The sequence below is a fragment of the Gambusia affinis genome, linkage group LG08, assembly GCF_019740435.1.
Source record: "Gambusia affinis linkage group LG08, SWU_Gaff_1.0, whole genome shotgun sequence".
Classification (NCBI taxonomy): domain Eukaryota; kingdom Metazoa; phylum Chordata; class Actinopteri; order Cyprinodontiformes; family Poeciliidae; genus Gambusia; species Gambusia affinis.
In genome coordinates this window covers 24,712,694-24,727,359 of record NC_057875.1, presented here as the reverse complement: position 1 = coordinate 24,727,359, position 14,666 = coordinate 24,712,694, and the positions used below count along the sequence as shown (strand labels likewise).

General features: G+C 42.5%; 1 protein-coding gene across 6 annotated transcripts in view; it reads left to right on the top strand.

Annotated features, from left to right (window-relative positions):
• LOC122835965 (unconventional myosin-IXAa-like) overlaps window positions 1-14,666 on the top strand; it is a 158,271-nt gene that overhangs the window by 98,285 nt on the left and 45,320 nt on the right. For 5 of the 6 annotated variants that reach the window (XM_044125476.1, XM_044125475.1, XM_044125473.1 and 2 more), the window contains exons 1-3: window positions 3,615-3,667; window positions 3,860-3,986; window positions 9,356-9,445. In XM_044125476.1, the coding sequence (XP_043981411.1) occupies window positions 3,630-3,667; window positions 3,860-3,986; window positions 9,356-9,445 (255 nt within the window). In that variant the 5' untranslated portion in view covers window positions 3,615-3,629. Of the gene's footprint in view, window positions 1-1,432; window positions 1,448-3,586; window positions 3,668-3,859; window positions 3,987-9,355; window positions 9,446-14,666 lie in introns of those variants that run through there. The other variant, XM_044125479.1, reaches the window with a different exon arrangement.

Genomic DNA, 14,666 nt, shown 5'->3' with positions numbered 1-14,666 from the left:
TTGTAGGTGCTGATTCTCATCCTGGCCGATTCACACTCTGCTGCGAACTGCTCCAGGGAAAGTCTGATTAGTCTGACAGGGTCATATGTTCTGCGAAAGGTTGAGGCCACCGCAACGGATCCCATCAACACCTTGGCTGCGACTAGAAACATTGCGAGTCGATGATATTGGTGGAGTCAGTGGACTTCCCAAAGGACATTGAGTGTTGAAGTCCAACCAGTAGAACATGGGAGTGCCCAGCAAGCTCTCCTCTTCTACCAGGGTGAACCCCAACGTACGGGCACCTAGATGGGGGCAATAAGAATGCCTCTGTCCCTCAGCTAGGGCAACCCCAAGGTGGAAGAGTGTCCAACTGCTCTTGAGGAGACCCACGTGTCAGGATGAGTCAGACTATATCTGAACTTCACAGATATAGCTCAGCCTCCTTCCCTACCAGAGAGGGGACATTCCACGCTCTGAGAGCAAGTTTCACTAGCCAGGAGGCAAAGGCCACTTCCCAATGGGAAGGGGTTATACCACACCAACGTCCGTAATTATGTAAAGGAACACTTTTCTATCAATGTTTCTAATCCTTAGAGGTCTTTGCAGCCTGTTGTTACTGTCGTAGTTGTAGGAGTAATTGTAGAGATAGCTGCTTTTTAAGAGACTTTTGTTTTGTTTGACTTCTTTTTAAGTCTTTTACCATTCAATCCAATGAAAAATGTTTTTAACAGTCCGTTTGCTGTGCAGCTACCTTCTTTAACAAATTGATGTCTTTAAAACACGTATATCAGTCTTGGTGAGTCTGTCCATCTCTCCACAACCATTCCCTCTCGCTGTTTGTTGCTTCTTGCTCTCATAAAGGCTTTTGAGTGACCTCAGTCTGTCTGTGTCCCCCACTGTTCAAGGACATGATGCCATCGTAATCACACAGATCCTACCACACACCCGCATAGAAAGTTTGTCAGACTCTTAGACCACCTGTCTGATCATCTGACCAACTCCCTCAGTAGGCCTTTTTAACCTCTGACCTCTCCGACTGGTCACTGTGCCCCGAATGCACAGCATAGAGTCAATCTGTACAAAGAAAATGCCACAGATCTGGAAGCAAAAATGGAAAATAAACATTCAGGAATGAAAAAAAAAACTGTTTTCGCCCAAAGATCCCAAAGACCAAACATTTTGGATGTTTCTTTTTGAGGACGGGTGTTTGGTGGCTGTGGTAGCTCTGGGGTTGTTTGGCCGTCTCTGACTTGGTGTTGTGGAATGTCTGGTCGATGTGTTGGCATGCTGTATTTGCTTCAAAACAGATTGAATGTTTTTATAGCTCAAATGATGATGGATTCATCTACACCGCCTGGCTAAATCGTCACATCCCTTTAACTTTCTCACTGTTCCAACAAACTTCAATGTATTTTATTATTGGATTTTATTGAGATATATCAACACGAAGTGAAGTGGAAGGAAAGTGATACTTGGGAATATGACTCAACTGCAGACATGACTGTCTACCTAAGCTGACCAGCCAGCTAGTTAGAGCAACAGGAGCCAAGAAGCTACAATGCGTTGCCTCATATTAAATTGTGTTCACCTTTTATTATGCCCTAGTCAAAGTCCAGACCTGTTTCAACTGGGCATTGTGGCAAGACTTGAAAACTTCTTGTTTACTGAACATCAGTAAACTTGATGTTTACTGATGTTCGCCAAACAAAAATGAATGGCGAAAAACGTCAATCCGGCAACTTCCTAAAGACTTTCAGCGGTGACTGCAGTCTACAGTGGTGGAATTGGTTGTTGTTGTAAATGTATGAAACTATATTTAAATTCCCTTCCACTTCACAATGAATCATTTCCTTTCTATTGCTTTGCCACATAAAATCCTAATCTAATACATTTACGTTTGTCTGAGATATGGAATATTGCAAAAATGTTCAAGGGGTGTGAATACCGCTGCAAGGCTCTATAGATGTAGATCTGATGCTGACATGTCACTGTGATCAGTTAATAAGCAATGTGTACTTGTTTTACTGACATTAAATTAGATATAATGAATAGGAATTACAGAGTCTGTCTCAATAATATTCTTGCTTTAAACAAGACTCTTGTCTGTTCTGTACAGTCCTTTGTTTTTTAAAAACCCCAAATAGCTAAAATGTTGGTTTTAACCAAAGTATTCCCTTGAGGCTGCCAAAACTGATCTTTATTATCTCAACTTCCATCAATGTATCACATTGTGCCATTCTGGGTGTTTGAGGTTGAAAACAACCGGCGGCGGCTATAAAACTCGTCTTTCCCGGGTCCTGCCGTTTTGCCAGAAGCCTCCGCAGACCTTTTGTTGCAACCAGAGAAGCTAACCGGAGAAGCTAACACCCGCCCCCCCCCCCGCCCCCCCCGCCATGGACCCTCCAGTCATTGTGGGACAAAGAAAAACAATGGAGGAGAGGGAAAGGAGTGTTGGAGAGTAAAGTGTGGAAGAGGGTTCCAGAGTGTGGATTATAGGTTCCTGTGTCTTCTGTCGGCGTCCGGTCGCTGTGGTATGTGCTAATTACAGCCCGGGAGAGGCTCGCTATTGGAAGTAGGGAGAAGCTGACCGAGCAGAGGGCCTGAGGAGACGCTGCATGAGGACACTTCCTGAATGTGGACTCCTCAGACATTGCTCAGGATGTGACAAATGGCTTCTCTCTTCCATCTCAACCCTGGCAACAAAGACTGTATGATATCAGAGTCTCATGATTGCCCAGGAATGCGCTCGTGTTCACCATCCAGGGTCCCCCCTCCCCCATTTGTGCAGCTTGTGGCTTTGCTGCTCTACAGATGAGATGAACTTTGGAAATGATATATTTTCCTTGACATTGTGACATGCTGGTTCAGCCGTTTGCTGTCAAGGCTGCGCACGTCGATCAACTGACTGTTGATTGTGAAAAAATTTTTGATAAAGTTTTTACGATCAACAACCAGATGTTACTACTGGCGGAAATGACACAGAAGACAACAGGAAGTAGTTGGAAGATGACACCACGACTTGTTCATATGTGATTTCAACCTCACTTCTCGTTTAATGGAAACACTGTAATTGTGTGTTTCGACATTGGCACCATGCTGACAAAGTTTTGTGCACATTTGTAATGGAAACGCAGCTGGTGACTGCATGACGCTGCAGTCATTACCCAACAACATATCCATTTTGTAATATATTTCTGTAGGTCACCATTCACATAAAGAAGCGTGAATTGCAGCACTGCACTGCAGACAGTGACTATTTCTAATCATATTTTCAAACTTTGTCTATGAACAAACATTGGGAAAAATGGTAAACCTTACAATCCCCACAATACAGACAGTTTTACTGGAATTTATCCTAACGATAAATCAAAATTCCTATCGCGATAAATGATACACAATAAAATAAATGCCCAACCCAGTTTTTTGGGGTTTTTTGCTGTTTTTTTTCCAAATGCTGCGGGTGCTGATTTCTATATATTCAGGATCTGATACATGATAAAATAAATGCCCAACCCAGTTTTTTGCTGTTTTTTGCTGTTTTTTTCACAATGGGGATTTCTATCTCTGTCTTCTTCTGCTCGCGGACTGTTTCCCGTCCCAGCAGAAGACTGTTTCACCGTGAGGAAGAGCTGAAACTGCAGCTGCATATGGAGATGGTCGGGTTCCTACCGTCCACCCGCAAACAGTAAGACTGAGGCGTGACCCCCGCTGACCTGTTAGGATATTAAATCAACCCGTAGCCCTCCCATACGTTTCTGTCAGCCTGTGTCGCTTTATTTACGGCCTCTTCTCGACTTACGTCGACAACTCAGCGGGACAGATCTGCTGGGCCGGGAACGATCTGCAAGTGATAACAAAAAGGCGTATTTCTTGTCAGGATTTTCTCCCTGCTGTCCGCCATCCTGCACCTGGGGAACATCCGTTACAAGAAGAAGACCTACAGGGACGACTCCATCGACATCTGTAATCCAGAGGGGCTGCCCATCGTCTCGGAGCTGCTGGAGGTCAGCAAACGCAGATCGGAAATGTTTTTGTTTAGTTGATAATGTTAGGACATTCACTGCGTCAGAAACATTCTAGATGCACAAGATAGTTATTTGTCTCACTGCTGTGTTTACTGTAACACCCAGAACTGGATTTATAAGAATGTGGGCTTGAGCCAGTTTTGGTGCTTTACAAATGCAAATTACATTACATCAGTAGGTAGTTTGTATACATCAATCGATCTGAACTGATGCATGGTAAGTTTAACACGTCTTTTAGCCATTAACTCTGATGTTCCTAAAGAAATCGCACAAAGAAATCAAGAAAGAAATAAAACAATTCTTCATAAAAATCTCAAAATATTAATATAACTCACCTGATGTCTGCCCGTGAGTTTGATATTAAGAAAAATGTTTTCAAAACATGCATTCATTAAAAGAAATTTTTTTTTTAAATTGTTAGTGACCCCTAAAAAAAAAAAAATTTGCCGCCCCGTCTGCTGGTTGACCTAAAGTCTGATCTAAAAGCGTTTAACCTCTGCTCTGCTGCAGTTGTTGAACGCTGCTTGAATGTGATTTTACCACCTGAACGTGTGAGGGTCTTTTTTTTTTAAATATAACAAATTTGTTGGGTTAGAGATGAAGAGGTGCTTCAGGCCCCGGAGAGCCGTCCAATCATCCAGGGATTTCACTAAACGTTGTTGGCGTTCGGGCCGTTTTCAGACGGCCTTTCTGAGTGTGCAGCAGGCGAACGTCAAGCTTATCTTCGACTCCACTTGTTGAAAACATCAGGCACCGATAGCAGGTGCTAACATGCTTTTAAAGGGGTTTTTTTGCCAATGTTTGAGCAACTGATTATAGATTACTTTAAGATGGGGTTGAAATGACTGGCCGTAATTAATCAACTCATTTTGTAAACAACTAATTGTCCATAATTTTCAGAGCGACTGGTCTGGAAAAAAGTCTGTTTGCTGAAGAAACAACACTAATTACACCAAAACTATCCAAAAAGATGTGCATTTTTCTCGTGTTGTACTAAAAAACTTTAAGTGGTTTAATAAGAAGTCTGGAAAAAGTGACCATTTTTTTTTTATCTGAATGATCAGCCAGTCGTCAGAATAACCCGTAGAATAATCGGTTACTAAAAGATGGTTGTTTCTCTTTAAGTCTACAACAGGGTTGAACTCGTCCTGTCCACCATCCACAGTCTGGCTTATTGGGACTTTATCTAAGAAACCGACACGGTGCGTAATTGGAAGGAAATTAACACCAGGTGTTTAAAAAAAAAAACAACCAAAAAAACGAGTGAACAAGGAAAAATGTGCAGAATGCGCCGTGTGTACTCGTTCCCCCATCTGATTTATTAGTTTGTAGAATCACCCTTGGTAGCTCTCACAGCTGCAAGTGTTCTTGTGGTTTCCCTCTACCTGCTTTGCACATCTAGAGGTTGAATTTGTTTTTTGTTTTGTTTTGTTTTGTTTTTGCCTATTTATTTATTTGCAATCTCAGATTAGTGAGATTGATTTAATTTTAGCCACCTTTTTCTGTTAGTTGTGCAATGGAGCATTACGGCCAGGCTATAACTATAATCGTTCAATTATGAGGATACAATCCTAATATTAGCAGAAAAAAGAGGTGTTCTTATGGGAAAAAGGCTTTAAATAACCAAAAATGAACAATAATCGGCAAGCTCTGAATGTGACCGTGTTTGTGGTCGTAATGTGACGACCATCAAGCAGTGCAAGTCCTGCTCTAAAGCTCTATTCCTGGAAAAGTGCAGCCATCATTTCCTCAGCAGGCGCCATTTTTCTTTCCAAGAGCAAAAGTTCAGGTGAAGTTCCTTTCTTCCTCTCGCCTCATAACGAGGCTGTAGATGTAAAGCTAACTCCGGCCGTTAAAAGGCGTCAGTCCTGCTGCTCCTGAAAGAGTCTCAGGTCTGTTCCTCTTTCTCTCCATTTGTTTCATTCGCTTCCTTTCATCCCTTTCTGTTGTTTTTCTAAACCTGATGAGTTTCAGTTTAGCAACCGTGTTTTTTTTTGTTTTTTTGTGGGCTAATCAGTCTGCTGTGTGAGTTTAGTCTGCTGCAGACCTGTTATCTCTCTGCAGGGCGGAAAAAACAGCCCGACGGGCCGCGCAGTGTTTACACGTCTCTGTGGCGGGCTGCAGAGACGCTGAGATCAGACCGCGCACGCACACACGCACACGCTGGCCGGACGCGCTCGCCGAGTCCCAAACAAAGCAGCGTGCAGAGCGTTGCCTGTCAACATCGCCGCGGGGATGTTTTGACTGCGGAGAGCATGCCGGGGTCCCAGCATCCAGACTGGACTCTTTGCCTCCCCCATCCTCTCTCTCCGTCTCCGGAGGTCCAGAGTGGCGTTGACGTAAGCCGAGCCACATGTCTGCCACATGATCAGCGGCCGGTGTTTTAATTTCCAGCTTATTTAGACGTCTGTTAGACGTCCAGACGTTTGGAGCTCGCTTTGAGCAATCGTTGAGAATATGACGCTCACAGATGCGTCAGGAGGGAGGCGTTCTTTTTATTTGTTTTGTAAGGTATTTTACAGAAGGGATGTTTTAAGACAATTGTTGACTACAGCCAACCAATACTGCAGGTATTGGGTTTGCCTTGGTTTGGATTTTCTTTTTCCTTTTTTATAAATGAAAACTACATTTCCTTTTCACTCAGATGACCTTTGTCTTAAATAAAAATATAAAAATACGTTAGATTATCTAGAAACATTTATTAGTGAAACAGGAAGAAAAACACCAGAAGTTAAAACAAAAGCTAATACTTTTCTTTGAACTGTGATTCATGACCATTGTACTAGAATGACAACAGAAATGTCCCTATTTTTGCTACGCTTGACTGAAATCCAGTGGCATTGTGTCATATTTCAGTCACTGGCTGATTGATTGGTGTGCGACAATCCGTTTTGTTCCGTCACAACCAAAGCCAACTTTAAATGTGTCCTGAGCTTTAAGAACTGGTTGCATCTTGATTTTTTTCACATATTGCTCCGAGCTGTTAACCAAACCTGACTGAACATTCACTGTAAGGAGCTGTTCTGTCCCAGGTAGAGAAAACCCCATTATGACTTGTACTGACATGGAAAAACTAGAATTATCCTTTAGAAACGCAACAAAGTGAAATCAACATTTTTTAATTTTTTTTATGCACAATCCCATTTTCTAATTCAGGATAAGAGTAGAAAGATTGCCTGTGAGCAGGCAGAGTGTTGTATTAATACATTATGGATTTATTTTTGGGGCGTTTTGCCTGGTACCAGGTGGGATAAGTGGCTGTTTTCTGCAACTTAAAACTCACGAGTCGTCCGTTTTGGTTCAATGTGTCAAGCGGATGTGAAGCAGGGGACTTTCTGTTTCTTTCTGGGAGATTAAAAACTGAGGTAAATGGAGTTGACTTGGACTTCCTGCTTCCTGTGGAGGAAAATCTGGAAGAGGAAGTGTGGCTCGTGTGGGCCGGCGGATGGCTGTCAAACTAGATCCGAAGTTTGAAGTTGAGTGATTGGCAAAAAGGGTTTCAGCGCAGACTGAAAACCAGACCGGTGACACTTGGCATCCGTGAGATATAGGGTTGCTCTTGATTCAAGGAGTTCAAAAGACTTTGGAAAGACTTGAAACAAAACCTCCAAACCAGAGCTTGTAAAACTCCTGAGTGTTGAGCTAATAGGGCGGTGATGATGGCAGAACGCTAAGCCTGTTACCAGGCAACAAAAACTCGGAAACGTAGCGTCTAAAGACCAATCACCGGCAAGCAGAATAGGCTTTGCTCCTAGCTGAGGGATTACCAGGCAGTGTGAAATGAAGTCTGATTATACCACCCCCTGTGATTTACTCACTCCACACACACACACACACACACACCCACACACACACACTCCAGTGTCCTCAACCCACTACGGTCCATATCAAAGCCTTTTACCAAAACGGACCCCTAATGGCGTTAACTAAAATGCCAGCACACTCCGTTTCTTGTATGAAGACATCAGAGATTTGTCCACAAAAACACGCGGAGGCAGCAGCAGCAGCAGCAGCTGGTCTCTCTCCCATAATCCCTGCTGATAGAGGAGATGTGTGCGGTGACATCTGCTGCTCCCACTGTGACCCCCGTCGTCTGGGCCCAGTCCGCCGCAAGCCACATTCAATTGTCCTATGTACGCACAGAGCAGCGCTAGCAGGCTAATCTCGGTCAGCGGCATTAGATGGAAGCGCTGTGGCTCGGGCTCTGGTTGAGGGTTGTTAACGTGACCCTTAATGACCCTCAACGTGACGTTAAAGGTCACGATGGCGACGGATATGGAAAGAACTGCCTCTGAAGGCATTTCATATCAAAATCACAATGACGGAGACACGATACAAAACCTAAAGCTAAAAGAGAATCACGATTTAGCTATTTTGCCTACTCGCCACGCTGGAGGAGCTGCGGAGATCAGATGGGAGAATCTGGGTGTTTACGCACCTGATGGTCCGGTAAACCCGGTTCCATTTGTTATATTGTCAGCTGGTGTGGTTCTCCTTCACTGAGTTAAATGATTCAATTCTTTTGAAAAACCTGTTCGCCCCCTTTCGCCTGTGGTGGCGCTGCACCTAGAACCACTGAAAGAAACCACACAAAAACCTCTGAAGAAGAAGCTAAACAGAAATGAAGTAGTGTCAGATTCCAGCGGTTGTTGGATTTCTCTTTTGTCTTTGGGAAATGACCATGACCCGTTTCTCTCACTAGCTCATGCATTTGTTTGGTTGTATTTACCCAAAATGCATTGCGCTGCTGTCCACTTCCTGCTTCTGGAGTGGATTCTGGCGCGCTTCCGTTCACACATGGATTCGAACCGCACCAGAGTTCACTTCAACTGGACAGAGATGGGCATAGGCGGATCCAGAGTTCTTTGTTTCGGTCTACATCGGTTCGATTACGTGTTCACACCTCACCAAACAAACCGGATTTTCTAGGCAATCGAACTGCAAATCGATTAAAGCGGACTAAACGGAACCGGAGTGAATTCAGCCTCTGTTTTCAGGTATTTAAGAAGGGAAACGTCTAAAATCCTCCAGGACACTGGATCGCATGTTGCCCACATCTGCTTTATATCGAAGCATCTTCATTAGAACGGACCAGTCAAAGCCCAGTCTAGAATCCTTTACAGAGACGCTAATATTGATGCTCAGAGATGCTTTCCATTTCCTTAAGGACAGGGCAGCAATGTCAACCAGTATTTATGCAAAGCTTTTAGAAACATAAAAGTAAAGTCGAAAGACTCGCAGCTGTAATTGGTGAACAATTACATGCTTCTTTATTTTCTGTCTTATCAAACACAAGTAGAACGCATTAAAGTCGGGGCTTGTTTTATTCATCACTGTTTGTTTTCCAGGTGAAAGAGGAGATGCTACTTGAAGCCCTGACGACCAGGAAGACGGTGACCGTCGGAGAGAGGCTCATCGTTCCCTACAAACTAGCAGAGGTGATTCTTTCTGTAAACGCAGCAGCACCACCGTCATGGCGGCGCACCACGTTCCTGGTGACAACCACCAAGAACCGAAAAGAGTTTAAATGTGGCAACATTTCATTATAAACTGTAGGGGAGATTGGTAGTCGGTGTGTCAAAGACTCTGTGCTTGTCTAAGGAGTTTTGTTGTGGCATTCCCCTGGCCCCCGCTGCCTCTCGGCCTCTTTGATGGGGGTCTCTTCCTCTGCAGCTTCCTGTTTCCTGTGGAGTAAAGCAGCAGTGGTTTTCCTAAACACCAGCCCATGCAGCCCTCTGTGCAATATTAAACCTCCCGGGTGCCTTGGTTGACCCAGATCGACTCTGGCGACGATCATCACTGAACATTAACGTTCAGCTCTCTCTGTTTATCCTTCTGCTGCTAAACGGTCTGAAGACGGAGAACCTGAGCTCATGTTTGTGGCTGCTGGCTCTTTTGTCTGAGGAAGCAGACATTGCATGTAGATTGCCTGTTAGCCATGAACTACAATTTAGCTCAACAATAGTTTCTCCTATCAGCCCCCTCTACACACACACGCACACACACACACACACACACCTCATAGTCATGTGCTCTTTTCTTAGGAATGTGCAACCTCCACTGGAATATACAGCACAGAAGCCAGAAACCAGATTCTTGTTCAGTGTGTTTGTCTCTCTCTCCGTCTCCGTCGGTCGCACACAAATTCACTTTTTCCAAAGCGGCGTGTAGCAGAGGCTCCGGCGATTTGATCAGAAATGTGACCTTCTGTACTGTGTGTGTGAGAGAATGGCCTCTGTGATAAACTTTGTACCGAGGTCTCTCATGAGAAAGGTTCTCATGGTGAGGGTGTTGGCTAGAAAGTAGAGCGAGTGAGATAGAGACACCAAATTAATAATAATAATAAAAAAATACTAGAACAGTGGTCTGTTATTTGATTTAGCTCACTGGGCATATTCATTAGGGCCCCTTGTAAAGATGTGTAATTAAGTTTGTAATAAATGCATCTTTTATTGCACTAACTCAATCTGAAAAATGTACAAAAATTATTTTGTTCTTGCATAGTTATAGTGAAAAATATTGTGAATTTTACATTTTTTTCACGCTATCCTGTGTTTTACTAATTGAGCGTAGTTGGAGGTTCAAGGAATTTCTGATTCGTAGTAAACAGTGGTGGGCACACTTCTGCTAATGCGCTAACAGCGGAGCTAATGTTTCAGTTATTGCTTTTGCTAACTTTGAAACTGTTTGACTTGACTTCCTCTAAATACAAATTTCCAAAGCGCTAATTTTTGAGAACTTTCAGCTGAATAAAGTTCGACATTTGCATTAAAGTATTGATACCTCGGTATCAACTGTTTGAGAATTCAGTAGCTAGATTTTTATATTCATGCTTTTACTTTGAAGGGGATGATGACTCTTTACAGTTCTGTTTTCTTTCATCGTATTCTCAGTCATTCTTGAGAAGTCGGACAAAATAATATATTTTTTTATTATTATTCCTCAAGCTTATGTATGCAGATATGACAAATAATGTTTTGGAAATGTAAAGATGCCAAGATACAGGCTCCCAGTTGCAACATTTTTTGGAAAATGAAATTTTTTGGGGGTGGAGGCATGCTGTGGTGGCGCAGGGGTTTAGCACGCTCCACGTTTGGAGGCCTTCGTCCTCGACATTATTTCAAAAAAGAAGTATACATAAATAAAATAAAACACACACAAAAACAATATCTAAAGGAATTAAAGAAATAACCTTTCAAGGGCAGATAAAATGTGAATCGTAGTTGGCGCTTTAGCATTAGCTTCCAGGTTTAGCGCTTTATCAGTAGCAGAACTAGTGTTTGTGATTAGTGCTTTAAGGTTAAACTTTAAGGTCTAACTTTTAGACCTTTTGTTTCCCTGGGGAATAATTAGGACGCGACACAGAGACTCCCTTCAATTTGGCAGTAGCAACATAGGGAGACCTCTGGGCTGAACTGAGGGGAACATAAGACGAAACCAGGACTCTGGATAATCTGGAGTGCAAAGAGGAAACTGCATCTCCTTGTTGATAATACAGACATTGTGTGTAAAATCCCCCAAAATGAAAAGAGGCCAACTGGCACAGATCAGATCATACACAGAAGACAGATTATATTAAAACAGACATTCAGACAAAGAGATGAAACTCACTTCAGGAGTAACGAAAGTAAAAGTTTTCCCCGGTTTGACCGAGGGCCGTGGGAGCGAGTGGAGGCCACCTGTGGAATCCATAACACGCCTGTTTTTATACAAAGGAAACGAGGGGGGAGAAAAAAGAAAAAGAAAGAACCTGGCAACAGTTGAGGTCTCTTCTCAGAAATAATTTCTTCCTACTTGGATAAGAATGTTTGAGAAAGTGTGCTAGGCAGCTGTCCCATCCACCCACATTGTCTCAGGGAGATTTGGACAGAGTCTAGAGTCTGAGCACATGAACCTCAGCAGAGCTCGGCGTTTCCCGAACTTTAGCCAAGAAGCTCGAAACTGGCTGAATCGATCAGGCAGCCTGCTGTTGAGTCAGGTTAAACTGTCCTGTCCTGTCTCAGTAATGTTCGGGACACTCTGTATTTAGCACCGCTCCTGGTAAAAATACATAAAGACTTCAAATAAATTCATCTTTACTCCAGATGCAAACGTCACGCTGAAATCTTTGACATAACTCTCTCCTAGCACATTTTGGAGATTATTTTTCGCCTCCTTTTCACTGTGTAGTAAGTAAGATGTGCAGATGGACTTGGTTCCTCAATTACCTGTGCTTGTCAGAACTCGTTATTTAAAACTGCTTTATAAATCTATGTAGGCTAAGTATTTTAGATAAATAAATACTGGAATTCTTTAAAAAGAAAAAGAAGTAATATTCCTTTAGCTTTGTACCGTCAAGAAGCTACATGCTAGATGCTAGCTTTAATGCCGTTAGCCAGATGCTGACAATGTTTGCTTAGTGCAAAAATATTGTCGCAAAACGGTTTTGAACTTTACACTTAATAGACGCAGCTCAGCTAACCAGCCTGCTAGCTAGCTTTGTTGCTCATTTACCCAAACAATATTAGCAATATGTTTACTGGTGTATTAAAGTGTTTGAACAAAGCAGTTCATCTGCTGATGTGTTGGAGCTTGTGAGATATTGTGGATCCATTAAAAGACGCTCTTAATGTCAGTATAATAATCGTTATTGAGGCGCTCCATCGACCGCATTAGAGTTCCTGTGAAGAACAGATTGTTTGCATCACTTCCTGTGCACCTTGCTTGTTTTTTTAAGATCTAACTGTCTTTAGGTTCCTCTAGAAAGACCTGAGTGGAGAGCAAACCTCTAACATTTATGTGTGAAAACAAGATAATATGCAAATTTACCAATCACTAGTTTAGTTCAGTTTAGTATTGATAACTTTTACTCAAGTCTTGTTAGGCTTTTTACGTTGTTAACCACAAACTAAATGTGTTTCTGCTCCCATCTAAGTATATTTACATACCTTTCTATGTGCCTAAAGTCGTCAGACAATCAATAATCATGTCTGGGGTTGGAAACTTGGTTTAACCTTTTCTTGGAGGCTAAATGAAGGTATGCGGCGTGGGGAAACAAATCAAGCAAAAATCAGCCTAAAACACATCTGAAAGCTGCCAAGCAGTCACCATGTCTAGTGTGTACTAACAAACTTAGAAATTGAGGGCTGACATAGACAATCGGAGTGATAACAAAGTTTACATCTCAAATTGTAAAGTGAAGATGTTTGTGGATTTTTCATGGAAAATGTCATTTGGAGACCTAGCAAACCGGAGTCGTCTTTAGGTGTTTACAAGCTCTCTGTGGTGAGCGTCAGAAACTCCCACGTTCTCCCAGCTTCTTTGCTTCCATGAAACTCAGCCATGTTTTGAAAAATATGGTCTCTGCAACAACGGTTCACTTCTCTTGGAAGTGTTTCAGCTGAAAGAAAAATCTGTCATTTGCCTTCAGCCATAGAGAGTAGTGGCAACATCCATATATAGAAGTACTTCCTGTTTCTAGCAGGCTCGACTCGACGGCTCTTGTTGTTTCAGAAATATTGGTTGTAAAATTACATATCATCTTTGGAAAACCAGGAAAAAGACCAACTGTGGTCTATGTTTCACTTTTTTACACAGTTTTGTGTTTTCTGACTCTAACTTAACCATTTGCAAATAAACAATCTTATTGATTTAGTTACTGACATAAAGAAGAGGTGCTTGAATACCAAATGAAAACATGCTCATTGTGGTGAAAATATGGGTGGGATTTATTGTATCGTTTATCGAGATAAATTTCCCATCATGATAAGAGTTTTGATATATCGTTCTCACAATAAAATCCAATTAATGAGATTTGAAACCCACCAAAACTGTTGCTGTTATCTGTATTGTTATTTTTGCTATTTCCTCCTTGGTTTGGTCAATGAAAGATGATTAGAAGAATTTACCGTGATTAGTGAAACAAATCGCATTATTTCACATGACTGGTGTCTTAAAGAAGCGCATTGCAAAAGGGAGGAGTGCAGTTACCTCAACAAGACATAACAAATATTTTTCACTTTTATCGTTATCACAGTAGTACCACAAAATATCGCGATGAAACTGTCAGTCCACATCGCCCTCCTCTAAGCGAAACGAGCCCAAATCAGCTGGCAGCGAGGAAACCTCCAGGCCACGTGCAGAGGGAACTCATGCTGCTGCTCAACACCCCCGCTGACTCTCAGACAGAGGAAAAAGAAAAGGGTGGAAACAGAGACAAACGACTTCCCCTCTCAGAGCCATATAATTACAAACACCAGCAAGAGCTGGTATACCGGCTACAACCATTCCAGTTTGCAGTCGTCCCTTATGGAGTCCTCTGTTGTTGTTTTTTTGTTTTTGTTCTGTATGTTTTTCTAGCAAAACCCGTTTGTTTCCAGCCTTGTTGCTTCCTGGTTCTCGGCTGTTCCCAATGTGTTGAATAATTAAATTACATAGTGAAACACAGCGATGGTACATGCTCAGCGAGCATGCCACATCCAATCTACCAACCCGGCAGTCCCACTGCGGCATCCAGAATGCGATTCGTTTTCTTTTTTTAAGCGTTAAATTATTTATAATGATCTTGCATAACCGTGTTGGTTCAGAGATGACGACTAAAAATATCTGAAGAGATCAATAATGGAGGAGCGGAGAAAAGTGCAGTTTTACTTCATCATGACAGCTGACTGCTCTCGTCTG